At 43.0% G+C, this 21,466-nt stretch overlaps 1 protein-coding gene across 1 annotated transcript in view; it reads left to right on the plus strand.

Annotated features, from left to right (window-relative positions):
* CERS3 (ceramide synthase 3) overlaps positions 1-21,466 on the plus strand; it is an 80,716-nt gene that overhangs the window by 43,983 nt on the left and 15,267 nt on the right. Inside the window, exons 8-11 of the mRNA XM_024561915.4 lie at positions 789-881; positions 3,086-3,214; positions 6,291-6,397; positions 16,143-16,296. Coding sequence (XP_024417683.1) covers positions 789-881; positions 3,086-3,214; positions 6,291-6,397; positions 16,143-16,296 — 483 coding nt within the window. The remainder of the gene's footprint in view (positions 1-788; positions 882-3,085; positions 3,215-6,290; positions 6,398-16,142; positions 16,297-21,466) is intronic.

The following is a 21,466-nucleotide window of genomic DNA, read 5'->3' on the forward strand; positions in this document are numbered from 1 at the left end:
GCAAAGGGTAGGCATGTTGCTGTCCGTTATAAAAGAGTCTGGTTCCCAAACTCAGCGTTTTCTCAGGTAACACTCCCCACTGCATGTGCGGGCATCATCTGTCCCTCTTCGGTTAGCCCTGTGGGAATTTGGATGAGAGAGTTGGCCCAAATATGGACAGCTTATTACTGTGAATAATAAACTTTTAAATTTGTAATTCAGAAGTCTCATACCTTCTACCAGCATCCACGAAACTTTGGCAAGGTCACTTGCAATTAAAGAAAAATCTCAGACCCTTCACAGTTCTGGGTATTTTCTGCCTTCATGTCCTCCAGTTCACTGGTGCTCTTTTCAGTGGTGTCTCATCTGCTGTGATGTGTGTCTTTTGAGTTCTCAAGTTTAGTCATTGTATTTTAAAGTTCAGAGATTTTTATTTAGTTCTTTTTTTTTATTAATGCCCATTCTCTATTGAAAATGTCCGCCTTTTAACCAAACTGTAAGGTTGTTTTAAAGTCCAAGTCTGATGAATCCAATGTCTCTATCATCTGTACATCTGTTCTCTTTCTTATTCGTCATCTTACGCTTCATAACTTTTGATCGAATAACTTGACTTTGGAATTAATTGTTGTTTGCCAAATTATTCTTTTAAAATAATAAAATGCCTGGAAACATTATCTCCAGTTCCTTCTTGGAAGCTGAAATGTAAAGCATCATTATTTGGGGGAATTCTATATCAGTATGGGTAAACAATAGTGTTATCCTCAAAATGAGTTAAGTGACGTTACAGTGAATACTCTCATTTTCCTCAGCCCTTGCTGCCATCCCAGTACTGGTACTACATGTTGGAGATGGGTTTTTATTGGTCTCTCTTATTTAGTCTGAGCTCCGATGTCAAGAGGAAGGTAAGTGTCTCATTTACAAAACTACTTCATTCTTTTTTCTCAAAAGTTTTTATCCTCTGCCCCCAAATCCCAGTCTGTAATTGTATTCCATGTGTGTTGAGTTTCAGTTCATAGCTGATTTTTATAGCCTTGGTAAGTATTTGTAGTGAAACATTATAGAAACATTAACCTTGAAGCTAATCGAGTCATTTTCTTAAGGGATAGAATTGAAAAAAATACTGAGGTAGTTGATCCTGTAATGATTTTGTCTTTTGTAATTCCTTGAGGCAATCAAAAAAAAGTTGATTTTTTCTTTATCATGTACAAGGTGCACTGAGTACTTTTTCAAAAATTAGATGCAGCCCTGACTGGTGTGGCTCAGTTTGTTGGGCATCCTCCCGCAAAGTGAAGGGCTGCCGGGTTAATTTCCACCAGGGCACGTGCCTTGGGTCCCTTGTTGGGAGAGGCAACTGATTGATGTTTCTCTCCCTCGCTTTCTCCCTACCTTCCCCTCTCTCTAAAAATAAATGAATATTAAAAAATCACAAAATTAAATGAACCTATATGTCATACGTTTGCAAACACACGTCTTCAGAGACATAACACTGTCAGGAGTTGGGTAAAGCATGGGCTCTGGGTCCAGATTACCCGGGTTTGAATCCCTGGCTTGCCCACTCACTGACATCTCAAGCTAGTTAGTGAAACTCCCTAAACCATACGTGGAGCTAAAAATAGTTCCTATCTCTTCGGGTCGTTTTGAGGATTAAGCAAGTTACATCACAGGAAGCACTTCCTGGTAGACTGTACGTGCTCCGTAAGTTATCAGCATGTTCACTCTGTTACTTTGGCTGCAAGAAAACCTAAACCTTTAAGTGTTTTATGAAACATTGTTACTGAAATGTTCACATGGCGTACACATCCATCTGAAGTTTAGAATTCAGTGGTTTTGAGCATGGGGGCAGAGTTCTGTGGTCATCGCCACAGTCCACTTGAGAACATTTTCACCACCTCAAAGACAGGTTCCTTTAAGCAGTCAGGTCCCATCTCTTCCGGCTTCCCCAGCCCTAGGCAACCGCTGCCAGTCCCCTTGCTGTCCCCATGGGTTTGTGTCTTCTGGATATTTTGTGTACATGGAATCATACAGTATGTGTTTTTTCGTATCTGGCTTCTTCCACTTAGCATAATCTTCTCAGAATTCATTCATATTATAACATGTGTCAATATTTCATTTCTTTTTAAAAAATAGTCCTTGTATGGATATACTGCACTTTGTTTGTTTAGTTACTAGTGATGGATACTTGGGTTGTTTCCACATTTTTGGCTGCTATGAATAAAGCTTCTATGCACATTCATATATAAGGTTTTGCATAAGCATATGTTGTTATTTCTCTTGGATATACACCTAAGAGTGGCAATGCTGGGCCACGTGGTCATTTTATGTTTACCCTTTTGGGAACTGCCAGACCCCTTAACAAAGCAGCCACGCCATTTCACATTCCTAGCAGCTGTGCGTAAGCGTTCTGATTTCTCCACATTCCTGCCAACACTTGTTACTGTCTTTTTTAACATAGCTGTCCTGGTGGGGGTGAAGTAGTATCTCACTGTGGCCTCCATTTGCATTTTCCTGATGGCTAATGAGGTTGAGCATATTTTCATGTGCTAATTGGCTATTCGTACATCTCTTTGCAGAAAACCTGAGTTTTTATGCTCAGTTGTGGTAATCTTCCTTAGCCTAGATTTACTAATACAGTTATTCACTTTCATTTGCTTCCTCTTTCATATGCAGCACCTCCTTCTTTAATGGCTGTGTGGCTCAGTGTATGTCTTTTTTTTCCTTGTTGGAATTAGACACGAATAAACAATGAGTGTAACTGTGCGCAGGAACGCGCCTGTGTGTATACATACATGTGATGTGTGTGTCTACCTGTGTGCAGAGTGGGGCAGCGGGAAGGACAGCAGATGTTAGGGCTCAGATGACAGCAGGTCAGTGCTCTCTCAGTGTTAAGTGACTTCATCAGTGAGGATAATTCGTGTCCTCTCTGCCTCCCAAGGATTATGTTTTAAGAATTAAAGTGAAAGTATTTGGCAAATATCAAAACATGCAGATGTAAATTATTAGTTTTAAGTTATTATTACTATTATTACTATTATTATTATTAGCCCTTCCAGTGATTGGGAAATAACTGCATTTTCTTAATGGTCCCCATTTTCCCCTCATTATGTAGGATTTTCTAGCTCATGTCATCCACCACCTGGCCGCTATTAGTTTGATGAGCTTCTCTTGGTGTGCTAATTATATTCGCAGTGGGACCCTGGTGATGATTGTGCACGATGTGGCCGACATTTGGCTGGAGGTAAGTGTTCGCCGTCGAAACTCTGATAAAAATAGGACTTCCTGGGTTTCCGTGACTCCTCGCAGAAAGCATTGTCTCTGAGAGATTTAGCAGGGCTCTCTGTCTTGAATACACCCCGAGTCCACAGATGTTGCTGGGTCCCCAGATCTTCAAGTTCGAAGAAATAAAACTTTTAGATTTTTGTTTCCAGCCCTCGTTCTTCATGGTCCTTGACAGGGAAGTTAATTTGTGGAATTCCACTTCAGGAAGTTGTATGCAGAGAGTAGCTCAGGAAGTAAGCTAAGCTCTTTGAAGATGGAATGAGCTCTAATTTTTTAAGACGAAAACTTGGACTCACGGCACTATGGATTCTTCATGCTGGACAGCGCCATGTACTCACTCAAGCCAAAGCTGGATACCCACTGATGCTCGCATTGCCCTGCCCTGATTATCCTCCAGCTTCACGAATGAAAGCTGCTCCTTATTTAAGCAACATTTTATTTTCTAAGGAAGGAATGTTTTGGAGCAGTGGACATTAAAATGAGAGTCTTCCTAATCCCAAACCACACAAAATCTAAGGGACAAAGCAAAACTAGGACTGTTTTCTCCACCTGTTCCGCTAGGGGCGGGTCCCTGTGGACCCTGAGGGAGCCATCCAGTGATCCCCTTAACTGCCAGGCTTCCTGCTGCACATAGAGCCACATTTCCCAGAGCCCCTCGGTTCATCGTTTCAATATCTCCATTTACAAGGAAGCCAGGGAAAATGATGCAAACCCATTCCGCATTCCGAATTGCCTCTGAAAGAGCGAGTAACTGAATATCGGTTGATGTGGAAGAAATTAAAGTAAACGTAGTAGGATCTTCTTCTCCTAGATCTGGGTTCAGCAAACTGTTTGGAAGAGGGCCAGAGAGTAAATCTAGCTGTGTATACCACATAGAATCTCTTGTCCCATACTCTTTTTCATAGACTGGACTGTGATTTGCCAAACCCTGTTCTAGACATAACGAGAAGTTATTTGCAGCCATTTCAAAGTAACTGGCTACTACTAAAATACTAGCTGTGTAGAGCATTTTGTTTCTTGTCTGTAATTGTAATTAGGCATGTAAATCCTATTCTGAAGGTCAACACGATTACATTTGCTTCAGGCAGCAAATGGCTTAGCAGAGAAGGATCGTGCCAGTTTTTCCATGTGTTTCCCTCTGAATGTGGCCACCTCTGTTTTAATTACCCCCTTCTCTGATCATATCTCAGGAACCCTGCCTGAAAATTAAGACCACATTGGCCATGACTTAAGATTTTTTTGCTACTCTGCTGCTTCTAAACCCTCCAGTTCAATTGTCTTTGGTGTGTGTCCACTGTGAAAACAGCTCCCCTGTGTTATTCAAAGGGAGTTAGACACGGGAAGTGGGAATGAGCGCAGGGCTGTCCCTGCCAGTGCTCCCCGACCCCCGTCTCTGACACCACGTAACCCCTTAGGTGACTGGGCAAGGCACAGGATGCTTTGTGTCCTGTCCTCAGCTGTAACAGGAGAAGCCACTCTGACCCTGAGGGTGTGTGCTCAAGGTTAGCTCGTTTCCGTTAGAAAATGCTCTTAGGACCTGAGGTGAAAAACGAAGAAAAATGAGATGTCAAGTTCAGAGGTCCCTTCGTGGATAAACTATGACAGCAGTTTTGTGTTGTTAATGATCATGAGTCATCCCTGATTCACAAGTCAGGATCTAAACTTGAGGTTCAGTGAGCAAGGCCAGCACCTTCCGTCCGCTGGTGGTAGAGACAACATGAAGTAGTGGCATGGGGCCTGTTTTTTCATATTCTCCAGGGGTGCCTATTCCACAGCTTCCTCGAATAGTTCTTTTTTTTAATGTTTGTCCTCTCATTCAAGTTCTAATTGAACCCAGACGTGGTACAGCGTTCGCCCCTGTGTAGACCTTCCTAGGGATGCAGACTATTAATCTTTCATATCCCTCTGGACAGTTGGTGGGCCCTTTCTTAGCTTGTTCTTTGCAAGGAAAAACAGCCTCAACATCTGCCATTTTTTTACTCATAAGTGGCCTTTTTCCTTCTTATGCATCTTCTTGCTCCCCTCTAATTGTCCACATGTTCAAGTTTAGATCCAGGAACCCAGCACTTTAACTGACACACAGCAAAGGAAATGGGTCACTGTCAGGGACCCATCTCTGCACAGTCAGAATAGACTGTGTGAGTATTTGCCCACAGGAGTGCTGTCTCTAGCTACACATCTCTACCTACACACCCTGGCCAGCCTCTGGCCCTTCAAACAGCTCCCCACTCCAACCCAGGCACTCGCTCTAAACTTCTGGACTTTCTCTCATACCCAGCTTCCACCCACCTGGCATGTTAGCCTTCTATCTCAGGAACTGCGACTACACTCCCTTTTGGGCTGTGTGCCAACCCCACGGTCCAATCACATCCTTTCCCCATGGTTAAGTATAGACAAGTATGGAAATTGCAGTGCAATGTAAATCCTTTTTAAAGTGTACAATCCTCATCAATTAACCTTCTAAGGCCACATTAAATAACCCTTTCTGCAATTCTCTTTATTCAACACAGATAATAGGAGCAGTATAGACTAGCATAAAGTAAGGAGAGAAAATCAAGCGCTTGAAACTGGATGTCAACCAAGACAAGGCCCAGGAGCTGCCTCCCATCTGCCTGAAAGCAGCTGCCTCATTGGCAGCATGCCCAGCCCAGCCAGGACTTCACTCGTGCCCCAGCCTTTCTTCAGCCCCACCCCCTCCCAGTTCAATGGAGAAATCAAATAGGTGCCCCAGTACAAGGCATGCTAAGACCAATCATGCTGACTTGTAGTGCTGCTGGAAGACAGGAGTAATATTTTCACCTATCTTTGTTTAATGTTGTGCTATGACCAGATACAGAGAAAAGCGACCCAGTGGATCCATCATCCAACTATGAAAGTCAGCAATGTCACAAATCTTGCGGCGTCTCTTTCCCCATTCACACATGCCCAATTGTTCTGAAGCAAATCCCAGATAGTATACCATTTATAAGTATTCAATTTAAGGCATTTGTACTAATATCACTTTATCTGAATACAATTTCTTTCTCTGTTTTCAGTCTGCTAAGATGTTTTCTTATGCCGGGTGGAAGCAGACCTGCAACATCCTGTTTTTCATCTTTTCTGCAATATTTCTCATCAGCCGCCTCATCGTGTTTCCCTTTTGGTGAGTAGACAAGAGGCCGTGCCCTGCCTTTGGCCCCTGTGCTGAGGCCACAGTGGGCAGCTGTTAAAGCAGGAGCGTTGCCCTCTCTTTCGTTGATCTCTGGCTATTTGTACCAAGTTCAGTTGGAGAAAAGAATGTGAAGGGGCCGTTTTTATATATAATTAAAACAAAACCTTCCACCGTGGGAAAGGCTTTGACAAAAGATAGAAACTGTGTAACCAACCCAGTGGGTAAGCCAGAACTCTTACTGTCCATCTTGTTTCATAAATACAGGCCTTCCTTGTGATTAACAGCTTTTCTAGTTATGCCAGCGAAAGGTCATTGGCCAGTTATCAGCTCTGTGAAAGAGAGGCATGTTCTATGTTCTCATTACAGTATTAAAAACCACCAGTAATTGGATGCCAGCCACTGGGTTAGGCCCTTTATATGTCTGGCACTGGTCTACACAACGAATCAAAGGCAGGTATTATCACTCACGGTTCGTGGATGAGGAAAACTGATACTCATTTTATTCTCCATGATTACCGGTCCTAGTGATGGTCCGCATATCTCTTTCATACTGATTGGTTCTTGTTCAGTCTGTTGATTTTCTTGATCCAAGGGCTGGCAATGAAGAATCTATACTGTGTCTTCCCTGACGATCATTCCTTCGGCAAACATAATTTTCCATGTGTTGACTGACGGAAACCAGGGGCAGGGGGGATATGAGGACGCCTTTGAGAGTTTGGAAGGGACAGTGTATAACCAGCTATGGTTTGGGGCTGTCTAGGAGTTTCATATCAACTCTACAGAAAAAGTGGTGCTACTGAAGATCCTAGGTTCCAGGGGAAAGCGATGGAGACCCCGATTCCAGGCCAGATTCCTGGTGGATGCACAGCACCCTGGGCCAGTCCCCGGGGAAGTCTGGTCTGAGAGGTCAAAGCATGCTGCCCTTCCTATGGAGGCCAGCTGTGTTCTTTAAATGAGGACTGGGGGTCTTGATTAGACATCTTCTGGAGAAGCAGAGCTCTGTGGTCAGGTTCATGGTTGCAAGCCAGTCCTGGATTCAAACCCTGGCTCTATACTTACCACCCATGTGATCTTGGGTAGATTAGATCCCTTCTCCGCGCCTCCATTTCCTCACCTGTGGAGTAGAAATCAGGGTTGTCATGAGTCTTAGCTGAAGAAATACATATAAAATAGCTTAGAACAGTGTTTGTAACATAGTAAGGACTCAGTAAATCAGCTGTGATTACTAAAGTTATTAATGAGGCTTTTAGACTTTGGAGTTTCACCTGGAATCAGATTTCTGAGATCCATGTGTATTATACTCTCCTTGGTCGATGAATCACATTACCATCACTTTTGCTTTGACTGAGCAAAATGTTTATGAACTTAGAAAACTGTATAGTAATTAATGGTGGGATTAGCATTGACGTGCAGATAACAGTTGAGTTGTGACTTTTCAGTGTGTCTTTCATGGGCTCTGTATCCTGGATTTGCCCACCGACGGCTCCTTTTATGTTCCACATGTTCCAGCTGCGTAACTGTAGCTGCATAACCAACCATCTGAAAACATAGTGGCTTAAGATGCTGGTGAGCAAACTTTCTGTAAAGGGCCATAGAATAACGATTTTAAGGCTCCGCGGGCCACATATGGACCCTGTTGCATATTTTGCTTTGTTTTGTTTTGTTTCTTTTAAAGTGTGCCAAACCCAGCTTAGCTCATAGGCTATAGAAAAATGGGTTGCAGGCCCAATTTTGCCCAGAGTTCACAGTTTGCAGACCTCTCTCTTAAAACTACAACGTTTATTGATTATATTATCCCTTATGGTTCTGGGAATTGACTGGCCTTAACTAGATGCTTTTCATTCATGTGGTTACAGTCAGATGGTGGCTGGGAAGTCAGCTCAAGTTTTCGTGAAGGCTTCCTCCCTCACATGGTTGAGGTAACACATAAAATCCTCTGTTTGACACTGATGGTTGGTTCGGGCCTCGGTGGGGCTGTCAGCTGGAACACCTACACACGGCCCCGCCATTGGCCTGCCCTCCTTATAGTGTGGCAGCTGGAACTCCAGGGCGATCAGCTCAAGACACAGCTAGGCAGACGCTGTCTCTCTTTTTATAGCCTAGGTCACAGCCAGTCACTTGCAACCTGGTTTTCTTCATTGAATCCAGGTCAGTTAGGCCAGCTCATGTGTAAGGGAAGGGGAATTAGACTCCATTTCTTGATGAGAGTAGTTTCTGAGAATCTGTGAACATATTTTAAAAGCACACACCACGGAAGCTGTCAGTCCAGGGAGCTCTTTGGGCGGCCCGTAAGTATTGCTGTTGTGGTTGACTTGATTTAGCAATGAGGGACACTCACCGGCAGACTTTCCCATGATGTCTCAAAACCCACAAGCAAGCTTACTCTTGCCCAGTAAACACCTGAACTTCATGTTGGGGTTGAGTGACCGTGGAGGTGCATGTTACTTTCCCACATATCCTTTACTTTAAAAATCCTACACTGAAGAACTCACTCTCCTGCCAGCATTTCTGGATTTCAAGGAAAATTAGTCACACGCACTTGGCATTTTCTTGATCTTGATACTTCGCTGAATTCAGAGAGCAGCCGGTACCACTGGTTGCTGTCTTCGGGGAGTGAGTTGGATTGCAAGTGAACCAGGATTAAAAGACTTGACTGTAAAAATTTTTTGCCGGTAAAAATTTTTCTGTACTGACGTTGACTGATCTGCATTATTTGGAAGGTTGAAGAAAACCTCACCAAGCTATTAGAAGTTGGAGAGATGTTTTCAATTTTTTTTTTAAAGAATCAGTTGTAATGTATTGCTCTAGCTTAAATATCTTTCCATAAGCTTGAACATGTTACATAATCATCTTGTGATGCCAAAGAGGAAAAGTCGGTTCCTTGTTGTTAGCCTGTTCCAACAATCTGTCTCGATCTTGTAACTTTGCACACTCATTTTTTAAGGGTCTTTTATTGGTCCGGATTTGTTGGAATTTACTATGCAGCAAACAATGTGCAGATGATAGGCCTCTTTCGGGGTGCGGGCATTTTAGAGGTACGGTGGGGGACAGTTTGCAATCTAGTTGCAAAGGCAAAATGCCTTTGTTGCACATTTGGGGGGAGATAAAGGGTTGAGTGGGGAGAAAGCCGACCCATCTGAAACTTTTCTGGAAGCTGTGAGGAAAGAACTGGAGCTTGTACATTATACTTTCCTTTTCCTTCCTTCAGCTCTCCCTTCATTTCCCCCAGCCTCAAGTACATTTGCTTTCCTGTGGCAATTTCCTTTTGTGTTGGTACAACTGTGTCCCAGCCTCTCCTCTCCTGCTCTTTATAGGATTTTATTTAGCCCGTTCTCAGTCAGGGTCTGTAGGAGTTGATGACACTGATTTTCTGAACATTGTCACTCTTAACATTAGGCACAGATTCCAGTTGGCCTTGTCCGAATTGCTTGGTTCGTAATGCCTGGTTACCCCATTTGTTTGCATTTTTATTCAAAAGTATTTAAATGTTAGGCTTATGTTTTTCACACTATATTCCCAATTATTATTTTGAAATAGTGACTCCTATATTTTTAAATTACTAGACGTATTTATCTACTCATACAAACGCTGTCTGAAAATCATTGGTCTAGAAAGACCTTTGTACGGTTGGGAATGACTCCTGACGGTTTTCTGCCATAAATCACAAGAACGGGTAGAGGCCCGTCCAGGCTGGCCCATTGCAGGGAAGGACCACTGTCCTTCAGCTGAAGCAGGCAGGCGGCAATGTGGGCTCATCGCTTCCTCTCTCAAACTCATCCCAGCTTGCTTCTTACCTGGCAGGAGTTCATAACGGTGGCAGTAGGGACCTTTGTGTCTGCCACTTTATCTGTATGTTGGAAGACTGTTAATAATACTGACCTGTTTTTTAAAAAATTTATTTTCCAAAAAGAAACAAAGTCTTCTCGAGCTGTGAATAATACTCAAGTCCCTAGCTCTGATGGTAAATACGCTTGTGGGAACTTTATTTTCCCCACCACTGGTTCACTGGACTTCAGGCTTCAGCTCTTACCATGGGAAGTTTCGTGTGAAAGGGGATTGTGTGGGTGATGAGAACATATAAATATTTGGACTGGCTGTCAGGGAGACTACAGTTTTAAGGAGAGAAAAGACAAGACCAAGTTGAAAGCTTAGCTGACGTTCATCAGGAGACTAGAGTGAGGACACCACGGACCTTTTCTAGCCTCGTAAAGCCTGGGCCTTGGTGCTGATGACAAGTCAGGGGCAGAGCGTGGTCTCATGGTGCCACAGTTGCCTCCTAGGGGGGCACAGACAAGCACCCGAGGGAAGGAGGGGCTTGTGCACCGTGAGAATGGCTCTGTGGAAGCTGGGCGGCTCCCTGGAGCCACCGCTGCAGATGCGTATCTTGGAACCAGACTTTCCAGTGGCACGCCTTGTGAAGGAGACAGTGAGTTCACCGCGCGTGTTTGCTCAGTGTCTCGTTCCACACTGCACCCTCCGCAGAGCTCCTCCCCGCACACCCCTGTGCTTGGCCCTCCTTCTGTTCATAAAGGACAGCTGCGGCAGTCGCTCTTCCTCGAATCATAGCATTGTAGGGTAGGGGACTTTATTCACAAGGTCGTCCAGTTCCTTTACTCATTTAGGTATTTGGGAATAATTTCAAGCTTGCAGGATAATTTCAAGTGTATCATAGAGAATGCTTACACATGCCCCTTACCCAGGTTTACCAATCAGCATTTTGTCCCATTTGCTTTCTCATTCCTGCCCTCTCTGTCTCTCTTAACACACACACACACACACACACATTTTTTCTGAACCATTTGAAAGTTGCAAGTATCATGTCCTTTTAGTCCTAAATACTTCTGTGTTATTTCTCAGAACAAGGCCTTTCTTTTATGGAGCTGCAGTCTAGCTCTCAGTTTCGGAAAACGTGGCAGTCTGCCGCCGTCTGTGTTCCAGTCTGATCCAAGGGTGTCTTCTACTACTCTGTTCCCTCACCAGCAGATGTGGTTCAGACCACAGAGTGCAATCAGTTGTCACTCACCTGGGGCCGTGCTTGCTTGCTCCTTCTTTCCCTTTCATGTCCTCCACACTGCTGAGGCATTTAGTCCCCCTATTTGTTGTTAGGTGAAGAATTAACATACCCTGAGGGCCACATGGCTAGTTATAAAAGAACCAAGACTAGACATAGGACATTGGGAAGACAGAACAGATATATTTCAAATTAAACTACTAATTTGGATGATTAAGAGCAGGCGGCATTTGCATTTCCTAAGTATTTATTAAGTTTTCTTCACTGCATGGTCACTTTGAAATGAAAGACGCCTCTGTAATTTAAGCTAGGTAATTACTCACCTGTATAACCAGTATTTGCTTTACTGGAAAGGCTTGGTGCACACGCCAACAGTTAGCAAGGAAAAATGACCTTTAACTTTGTTTTCATTAGAAAAATACAACTTTTTGGTGGCTGCCTTTTCTAGCTCAGCAAAACCGACTACCATATATACCAACAATGTGAGTTTTTAAAAAACCATCTGAACTCCCGTGACCGAAAGAGTGAAGATGGGAAACAAAACCAAAAACACGGAAAAGGCCAACTGAGCTTTGCAATCCACTGCCACAGCCATAGTGTACCCATCTGGACAGATTAAAGGCCAGTGGACAGAGCGGAACGGCTCCCGGAATTGCATACAGCAGCCTGGTGGCATTCTCTGTAAAAGGGGAAATTCCATGCAGCCTGGAAGGTAAATGAGTGTACAGGCGTTGTTGTGTTCACACGTATGCCTGTGCACACGGTGCACGTCGGTTAGGGACCAAGTTACAAGGGCAGACGTGCTTCCTTCTTTTCCCCATTTTTCTTTTAGCAAAAGAGAAGAACTCGGGATTGAGAGACTAGACCATCCCTTCGTGAGGACACTGAAACCCATAGACAGAGGTCCTGAAAACGTCACTGCAGCCCCGTAACCTGCTGTCCCCAGGATCGCAGGGGCTGTTCCCTTCTGAGCTCCTGTCCGTTTGTGGAGGCTCCTCCCTTTCTGTCCTCCTACAGAAAACGTTCAGGTAGTACCGGTTTCCCATTCCTTCTGAGTCTGCTCTTCCCCTGCAGCAGCTTCCTCTGCTTCGAAGCCGAAAGCCCAGCCAGTTCTGCAGCACTCTCCTGGCCGTTGCCCTGAGGCATCATTCGTGCAGCACTCTGCCATAGGGGAGGGGGTGGGGTGGAAAAGTAGTTGTTGCCACGGTGGTGGTGATCGTAATACTACAATCCTCCCCCACCCACGGGAGTAACTTCCAGCTCCCAGTGGATGCCCTGAAACCATGGGTAGTACTGAACCCCGGATACTCCTGTTTTTCTCCTATACACATACACTTGTTGTAAAGTTTAATTGTAAGTTAGGCACAGTTAAAAGGGAGAATGGCATTCCAGGCTGAGTACAGAATAAAACACACAACTGCCTAACGACCCAGCAAATCAGAATGGCAAATGAGCTTTACGAATGTTATTTCCTTTTGACCTTTGGAGAACATGAGTGTGAATCACACAGGTCCACTTACACACAGATTTTTTCAATACATACTTTAAATGTGTTTTGTCTTCTTTATGATTTTCTTAATATTTTCTCTAGCGTACTTTATTGTACGAATGCGGTATATAGAACATGTAATGCGCAAAAAGGGTAAAAGTTATATGCAAACTTTCAGTTGTGTGGAGGGCAGTAGGCTCCCCCACCCCCCGTGTTGTTCAAGGGCCCAGTGTGTTAGTGATGGGGGTGGGAATGGCCTCTGGAAGCGTGCCGTGGGGCCCGCTACAAGGAGAGCAGTGGGCACATTTGGTTACTAAACCTCTCAAAATGCATTTGCCAAAAAACATAAACAAGGTTAAAAGAATCTGGCTGTGTAATGATATCTAACATGGTTTTAAAGTAATGTGATTTCCCTTAATACGGAAACAGCGATTATGAATCAATGGAAGTAGTAAACATCTTAATAGAAAAATAGGTCGAGACCATGAAAAGGCAGTCCACAAAAGTTTAAATCAAAAGAACCACATTAACAAATACACACACACCCATATACCCACACACAAGACATACAAATGTAAATATAGACTATGCCGTTTCAGACAGGGAATGGCAAAACACAGTGCGGGTCTAAACCTGAGGCAGCAGACTCTCTTCTACACAGCAGTCTTTGTACTGTCACGAAAACTTGGAAACAACATAAGTGCTATCAATAAGGGATTATACAAGTTAATAAATTATGATACGTATAAATGGATTTCTGTGCAGCTGTGCCATCGGATGGTATGTAGTAGTGGTCAGCAAACTGGCTGACAGGCCCAATCCAGGCCATTAGCTGTTTTCGTTAATAGACTTTTGCTGGCACATGGCCACGGCCATTGATCGAGGCATTGATTGTCTATGGCCGCTTTCCCACTACAAGAGCAGAGCCAGAGCCGAGTAGCTGCAACAAAGACCAAAAAGCCCAGAGGGCTGAAATACTTACTGTGTGTTCCTCTGTTCCTTTATAAAGTGTCCTCTGACCCGATAGGTAGACGTGGAAAGCTGTCTATAACATACAATTGAGTGATAAAAGCAGGGTACAAAAAATCGCATGAATAGTATGATGCCTGTTATAGAAAATCACATGGTAATGGGCAAGGGGGAAAAAGCACCTTAAAGATTATTTTTAGGAAAGATGACTTAAATTACATTCACCAAAATATAGTAGGTTGGTTACCTGTGACTTGTGAACTTTAGGTGATTTTTACTTAACATCTTTATATTTTTCTGTAATTCCTAAGTTTTTAAAAAAAATACTTGCAAAGTAAAATGGATAAGTGGCCATATTATCTTCGTTATGCAGAGTTTAGAGTTCATGTACTTGCCTTTTGAACAGATAAAGAACTGATAACTTGAAGAGGAAATGGAGCTACTGGGCAGACACAGCGAGCTGTCAGCCTTGCAAATAATGAAAGTTGAAATTGTTTTGTTTTTTAAGTTGAATTTTAAACCCATTTGATCCTGGTTGGGGGTGTTCATTGAAACTTTTCTTTCATGAATTGCTGGTGGCCTTATAAATTGTTACAGTTTTGAAAATCTTTATGGCAAAGCCTTAACAGCTTTTAATACACACCTTGAAACAGTAATCTCACATTTAGGCATATACACTTCTAAAGAAACGACTTTCACTTTGGGAAAGACTTATATACACAAGTATGTTCAAACAGTGTGAAATGTTTTCGATTTAAAGCTAAATGGAATTGAACATAAAATCCCACACGTGTGACTTTTACTACAGTGGCAAGAGTCTCCAGAGGACCATCCCCGTGCTGATGAGGGTGAGGAAGGGCTGCATTCTCGTGCATTGCTGGTGCAGTGCCACCCTGCCACCCTGGAAAACAGGTGTCAGTTTCCCGTGAAGTTAAATGTAACACCCAGCACTTCCACCCTGTGTATTTACCTTCGAGAAATGAAAACCTACATTCGCACAAATCTAGGACGTGAATATTTATGGCAGTTCTGTTCATAATCGCAAAAACCAGAAAATCAACGCAAATGCTCTTCAGTGGGTGAATAGATAGGCAAACTGTGGTATGTCCAAAAAGATGGAAAACCACTGAGTTTCAAAAAGGAGCATGCTACTAATACCCTGCACGAATCTCAAAGGCTCTGTGCTGAGGGAAAGAAGGCCAGCTCAAAGCTGACACGCTGTATGTTCCATTTACATGGGCTTCTTGCAAAGATAAAATTAAAGGGATGGAGGGCAAATAAGTGCTTGCCAATTGTCAGGCGTGGGGGGCGTGACTGCACAAGGATAGCACGGGGCTCGGGGGGGTTATGGACCTGTTCTGTGTCCTAATTGAACAGATGTATGCATGTGTTATAGATCATAGAACTGCACACCAAAAAATAGCCAATTTTACTATATGTTATTGTAAAAAGGAAATTAAAATAAATATATATAGGACAAAACGGAAAGATCATACACAAAAGTTACAATGCTGTTTGTTTAAAATGATAGTATTATAGGCAACTTCCTTTTTTATTTGCCCAATTTTATATGAAAACATTATTTTTAGAATTAGAATAAAATACTTACAAACAAACGTATCCCAGAACTGTAACACCGTAGTGGGGCTTTAAGTCTAGGGAGGAAACAGGTAGCCTTCCATGCTGCAGTAGCACCTGAAGGTGAGTGTGTCCGGGGTCATCAAGGCCAATTCACACCGGGTCCAGGAGTCGGTTTATGAAGTTAATGAAGTATGCAGTTCACTTTAGGAAGTGGAGTGGTAGTAGAAATTTTGCTTCTTTAAAAGCCTCTTTTATCTGGAAAACTTACTTTTGTGGAATTCCCTCTTCACCTTTGATGCCAAATAAATGAGATAAGGCAATGATCACCCCATGTAAGCATGCATTATCCTATTTGTTCTGCACATCTGGGGAGGTGAGGAGGATGCTCTTCTGTTTGCAAAGAGGAAGCCGAGGTACAGGATTCTTGGAGTGCAGGCTGTGTGGCTATAAAAATTCCATTTGCTTTAACTTTTCTCCCAGGAGGCAGACTGTAGTTTTTTTTGTGGCTTGCCAATAATGATATTAAAGTTAATATTATCATATTGTTTTCTATTGAGAATTTCCTGGACATCATGAGAAATAAAATAAATGTTGCATGCCTTGGGAGGAAAAGTATCTGCTTTCTCGCTGAAAATTCACAAGTACTTGGACTACAATGAAATGCTCTCATCTGTTTGGTTTTTCAGGATTTTATATTGCACGCTGATTATGCCTCTGCACTACCTCGATCCTTTCTTTTCCTACGTCTTCCTCAACCTGCAGCTCATGGTCTTGCAAGTCCTTCACCTGTACTGGGGTTACTTCATCCTGAAGATGCTAAAAAGATGTATATTCATGAAGGTAAGGGCTGTGCGAGTCTCTCCGCTCTGACCAAGTCGCCTCCAGTGCCGGACGGAAGGCGAGGCCCCGACTGTGCAACAGTCTAGTTAACGTACAGTTAAGCAGGATTCTTTTTCATTGATTTGATAATTATTAATAACTTTTTAAAAATTTAGCTAGATTTTTCATTAAGTAGATCTCTAAGGTGCTTTTAAGAAATTGCTTTTATTAGAGGGCAAGTTATTTTTAAAAGGTTTTTATCTACATATTGATGGCTGCTTTAAAAAAATATCCTACCGAGTGTCCTTTTGCTCTAGTTTGGGACAAGCTTTATGGTGACAGTTGAGCAATATTGCAGAGCCTTATGTTTACCTTTGCTGAGCATCTAATTTGCACATAATGTTCTCCCTGTGGGTTTTCCCCTACTCTCTGAAATATTGGATATCGTTTGGCTATACGTTTTCTGAAAATGTCTTTTTTCCTAAATAACAAATTGATAATACACTTTAGGCCATAGATGGGTTTCTTGTTTATTTGTTTTGTTTTGAATTCAGCTCTGGATTTTAGTTTCAGAACAGGGAAGGGGGGCTTCAGAAATGAGTAAGACGCAATCACTGCCATTGAGGAAATAGCCCAGCATCTAGTGGGGAAATGCCTACTAACAACTCCCTACCTTGTTCAGAATACCCTGTACTAAAGAGAGGTCCCAGAGACCTGCTGTGGAAAACAAAAGAGAAATCAACTCAAGGGACTAGGGAAAGTTTCAATGAGTAGATGGAACTTGACCTGAGCCATTAAGGCAAGTAAAAAAATATCAGATCACAGCTCCTCTTTGTGTAGAAATCATACATCTAAAGATCTGAAGGATCTTTCAAAGGTGAAAGCTACAGCTGGCCCATTTTCAGGGGTTACTATCTATGTGTAACACAGCATTGAATTACCATCAGAATGAGTGCCTTGTGGGTAATGGATATGCTGGTAATTTGTCTGATGAGTTCATTTTCAACCAACTCATGGATTGATTCCTTTTCCTACTGTATGTAGTAAGTGTGTGTCAATGATCATCGAGGAGTTGACAATGAATTGGTAATTGATCTTCTACCATGTCTTAGCTTCTAAATCTAGACAGAGGTACAGGAAATTGGGCTACATTTCAAACCAAAACCTGAAAGCTGGGTGTTTTTTTTAAAACTAAATTACTGTCCAGAGCCTGTTCTCCTGAGAGTAGACTCTCCATTAGGGGTGGAGTGCCAAGAAAAATTTTCATTGACTGATTCTAGTTTATTAATATTCTAAATAGCTTTCCTATGATCTCTGCCAATGTTACTGTATCTCTGAGTGACTGATAGAGTTGAAGTAACTGAGATATGTGTAAGAATTTCAGCAGTTAGGCAATTGCACATCAGGGGTTGGAGGAAAGGAAGGACACTGGACTCAACCTGCCTTAACTGGGGTCCAGCCTTCCTAGAGCAACTGTCCCCATGCAGGAACTGTTTCCTTCTTAACTGGTCAGTGACAGGAATCACAGGCCTGGGAGGGAGGCAGGCTGAACAGAACTTGGAAACCAGAAGATGCTCTTGTTTGGTTTCCTTGTGATTTTCATAGGTCTGATCTCTAATGGGTGGTACTAGGCCTAATTAAAAACCCAGTGGGCCGGGGGGCTGTGGACAGGAAGTCCTGCTTTCTCCTGCTGTACTTTGGAAAAGCTGTTTCCAATTGCAAGCTGACAGCCGCAGTGGAGGCCCCCTCAGCCCAAATCGTGGCAGTTCCTATGACTTCAGCTGGCTTGCATGTGCACTCTGTTTTCCACAGCAGTGGCAAAGCTGGCTGTGAAATCCGCCCGTGCCTCCAGAGCCATAAAGCCGCCTCTTACAGAATGCTATTTCAAGGCATGGCTGCATTGCAAAGGGGCGGAGGGGGATAGAGGCGGGAGCTGAAATTCTTAGAGGAACGACTAACAAGTAAGATTTCAACGCGGTTGAATCCATGTTTAACATTTAACACACACCTCGATTGTTACTAAGGTGACTAATTCTTGGATATTTAACAAATGGAATTGTAGAAGTTTGTAGGGCCCCCCCATATTTATTTTAAATCTTATAACAGAGGTTGAGAATTTGTCCCTTTAAGTTTCCTTTGCCTGCTGGGCTCTTAGTAAGTAATTTTGAATATGCAAACGAATAGATAATTTGGCACAGCAAACCACACATTTTTGGGGTGGAGTGTTACAAAATAATTTATTATTCTTTTTATAGTTTCCATGAGTTTGCATGGTAGAATGAAAAAGACAAAAGTGATTACACTTCTTTTTTTATTATCAGTATTGACACTACTACGTGACTTCTGAAATAGTCACATCTTTTTCCTGAACAGTGGGGTCGTTGCACACACAGGATGAATGAGGGCCTGCCATTTGCTTCTGTTGCCGAATGTGTTAAAATAACAGTATCACTACACCTTCGGGACACTAAAATATACAGACCATGGTCAGCAGGCATCTTGCTGCTTGAGAATAAGACTGGGCACTGGAATCTAACTGGGTCCTCTAAAATGCTGATTTTGCGGTGAGCTACCAGCCCACACATCACAGCGGGAAGCATGACACGCTGGTGTGTTCATCTTGCCGTTTTCCCTGCAAACACGAGAAGTGCTTTCAGAGGAAATGAGAAGGGGCAGAGCATGCTCTCGTTAGTATTGCCTAAGAGAACTTGACCATCCTTAAGCTTTTCTTTTCTTCTCTGTAAATATCATGCTGGGTGCTGGCCAAGTCAAGCATATCTCTGTGACATTGTAGACTGGTGCATAGCCAAGGCACGGAGAGAGGAGCCACAGAGCCAGGATGGAGAAACTAGCCCCTTGGCAATCTGCCCTAGACATCTGCTCTCAACAGGAAGTGCCTCTTAAGTTCACAGAATGACACTTTACACACGCTGAACTGCTGTAGTTAAAGAAAGGAACCCTCTAATAAACACGAGGAAACTGAGGCCTCTAGCAAATTCACATGGTAACTTCACGGCAAAGCCAGGACTAGCACCTGAGTCTCTTGACTTATAATACTTCTCCTTGTCTAATTATTCTTTATTCAAACAATTATTCTTTATTTGAAATGACCAGAAAATTAATTTAAAATATTTATATGGAGTAAAAATCAGCGAGTACATAAACAAATCGAATAATCAAGATCGTAAATGCAGCAGCAAGTCCTTTAACTTATTTTTGGACTTTTTTAAAAGCATAAGGAGATGTTTTATAATTATTTCTTTAATTCCCAAGTAATTTCCTAGTAAGTAATGAGGGTAATAGCTAAGAGTACAGATTCTACGTGCATTCAAATCTCAGCTCTCCCATTTACTGGCTGCGTGATCTATTCACTGCCTCAGTTTCCTCACCTGTAAAATGGGGCTGGTGGTTACAGTACCTGTCTTGTCGGATAAAGCCCTGGTGACAGTGTCTGGCACGCACTGAGAATGTGACAAGTGTTAGCCTCCACTATCATTATCATCATCACTATTTACTCAGGTTCTTCGTGCCAAGCCCCAGAGAGCCTGTGCATTCCAAGGAGCTTGGCAGTTGGCTCCCAGTCAAGCTCTCTCTGACTTTCTCTCAGATAACGCTGCAGCTGATGTCAGGTGTCAGAGCTCTTGACTTGCAGCCAAGCGCTCCAGTGACAGTTTGCTAAGCTGTCTTCTGCCAGCTGACTTTCATGACTCACACTCTGGATGACACTTTCTCTCAGATGCCAGTGTGTTAGGGAAGAAATACCAAATTTGTAACATCCAAGAATCCCCCAGGTCTCTTTTGTTAATAGGTGATTGTGGATGTAAAACCTGCCCTTTACGGAAGAAGAAAAACATCACAAAAATACCACAAAGACTGATGATTGCAATAGAGTATTATAGAGATGCTCACCACCGTATAGTCCCAGAAATCTGAATATAGATTGACTGGGTTAGCAATCTATTCAAAAAACAACCGTGGAATTTGTAAACTTGTAATGATAAAAAGAAAAAACCCTGTGCAAAATTGCTTGACTTAAAAAATTTCAAATCTGAATATTCTTCCCCACTACACATTCAGATCTGTCACAAAATAAGAATCCTAAAGAATTTTAGAACTGGCAGAGGCCACTAAATGTCTATCATGACTTCTTCTTTCCTCAAGGCCTTATTAACGATTGTATTGTATTTGCCACCCAGTCCCACATCAGAGTGTGGCCTCTTTTAGTGAGGAAGAGAGTGAAGGTGAGTAGCATTATGTGACTTGGCCCAAGGTCACGCAGGAGTGGGAAGTCACATCCATGAAGCCTGAGCCTTGAGAGCCCACGTGGCTAATGCTGTGACCTCCGTCCCTCAGTAGTTCTGTGTAGTGAACATGTGTCCTCCAAACAGGAGTGATTCGTGTTTCTGACTTGTGTGTTTCTGAGTGTGTGTGTGTGTGTGTGTAGTGTGGCTTCCCTTCAGTCCTCACATACTCCATCATCTTACTGTGGACTCTGCTCAGTTCTTTTTGTCATTACTGTACCAATGATCAATGAATGAGCACCAGCTCTTCTTACATGGGCTCTCCGAAGAGAATCTCACTAAGGGTAACCCCACTAGGGGACTTTTCTGGCTTAAAGCAATCATAAACCTGGGTTTTCAGAAACCTGCAAGTGTGAAGTTGTTAAGTCAAAGTAGGATAGACAGCCCTCCGCAGGGCTCTAAGACAATAACAGAAAGAAAATGAATCATGAGTGGGACTCAGGGCCCATGAGTGCACTGGCCTCTTCCAGCCCCCTGTACCCCCCAGGGTTCCTGTTGCTATGCCGTGGACTGGGAGGCCTCCACGATCAACCCCCAGGCATGATGAAGCTCGGGGAGAGAACTGGAACTTTGCAGTAAATGTCTTTTTTCTACACCAGCATAACATTACCCAGGCATTTTCTTATAACTGGGATGTTCCACATCTTTTTTCAGGTTGTTTGGAAATTCTTCCCTTTTTTTTTCTTTCTCCAAAGTGTCCCTTCTCTCTGTTAGGGCAGTCGTGACTGTGCACACCCAAATGCGGCTGAGGCAACTGCACGTTTCTCCAGCTCTCAATTCCAGGCAAACTGACGCCTGATGGAGAGAGATTACATTAGGATTTTTCAATAAGTAGAACAAGCCTTTGTTTAAGTTATCTTCAGTCTGCCCTCTGTTCCTCTGGAACCAGG

The sequence above is a fragment of the Desmodus rotundus genome, chromosome 10 (assembly GCF_022682495.2).
Source record: "Desmodus rotundus isolate HL8 chromosome 10, HLdesRot8A.1, whole genome shotgun sequence".
In the NCBI taxonomy this organism is placed as follows: Eukaryota; Metazoa; Chordata; class Mammalia; order Chiroptera; family Phyllostomidae; genus Desmodus; species Desmodus rotundus.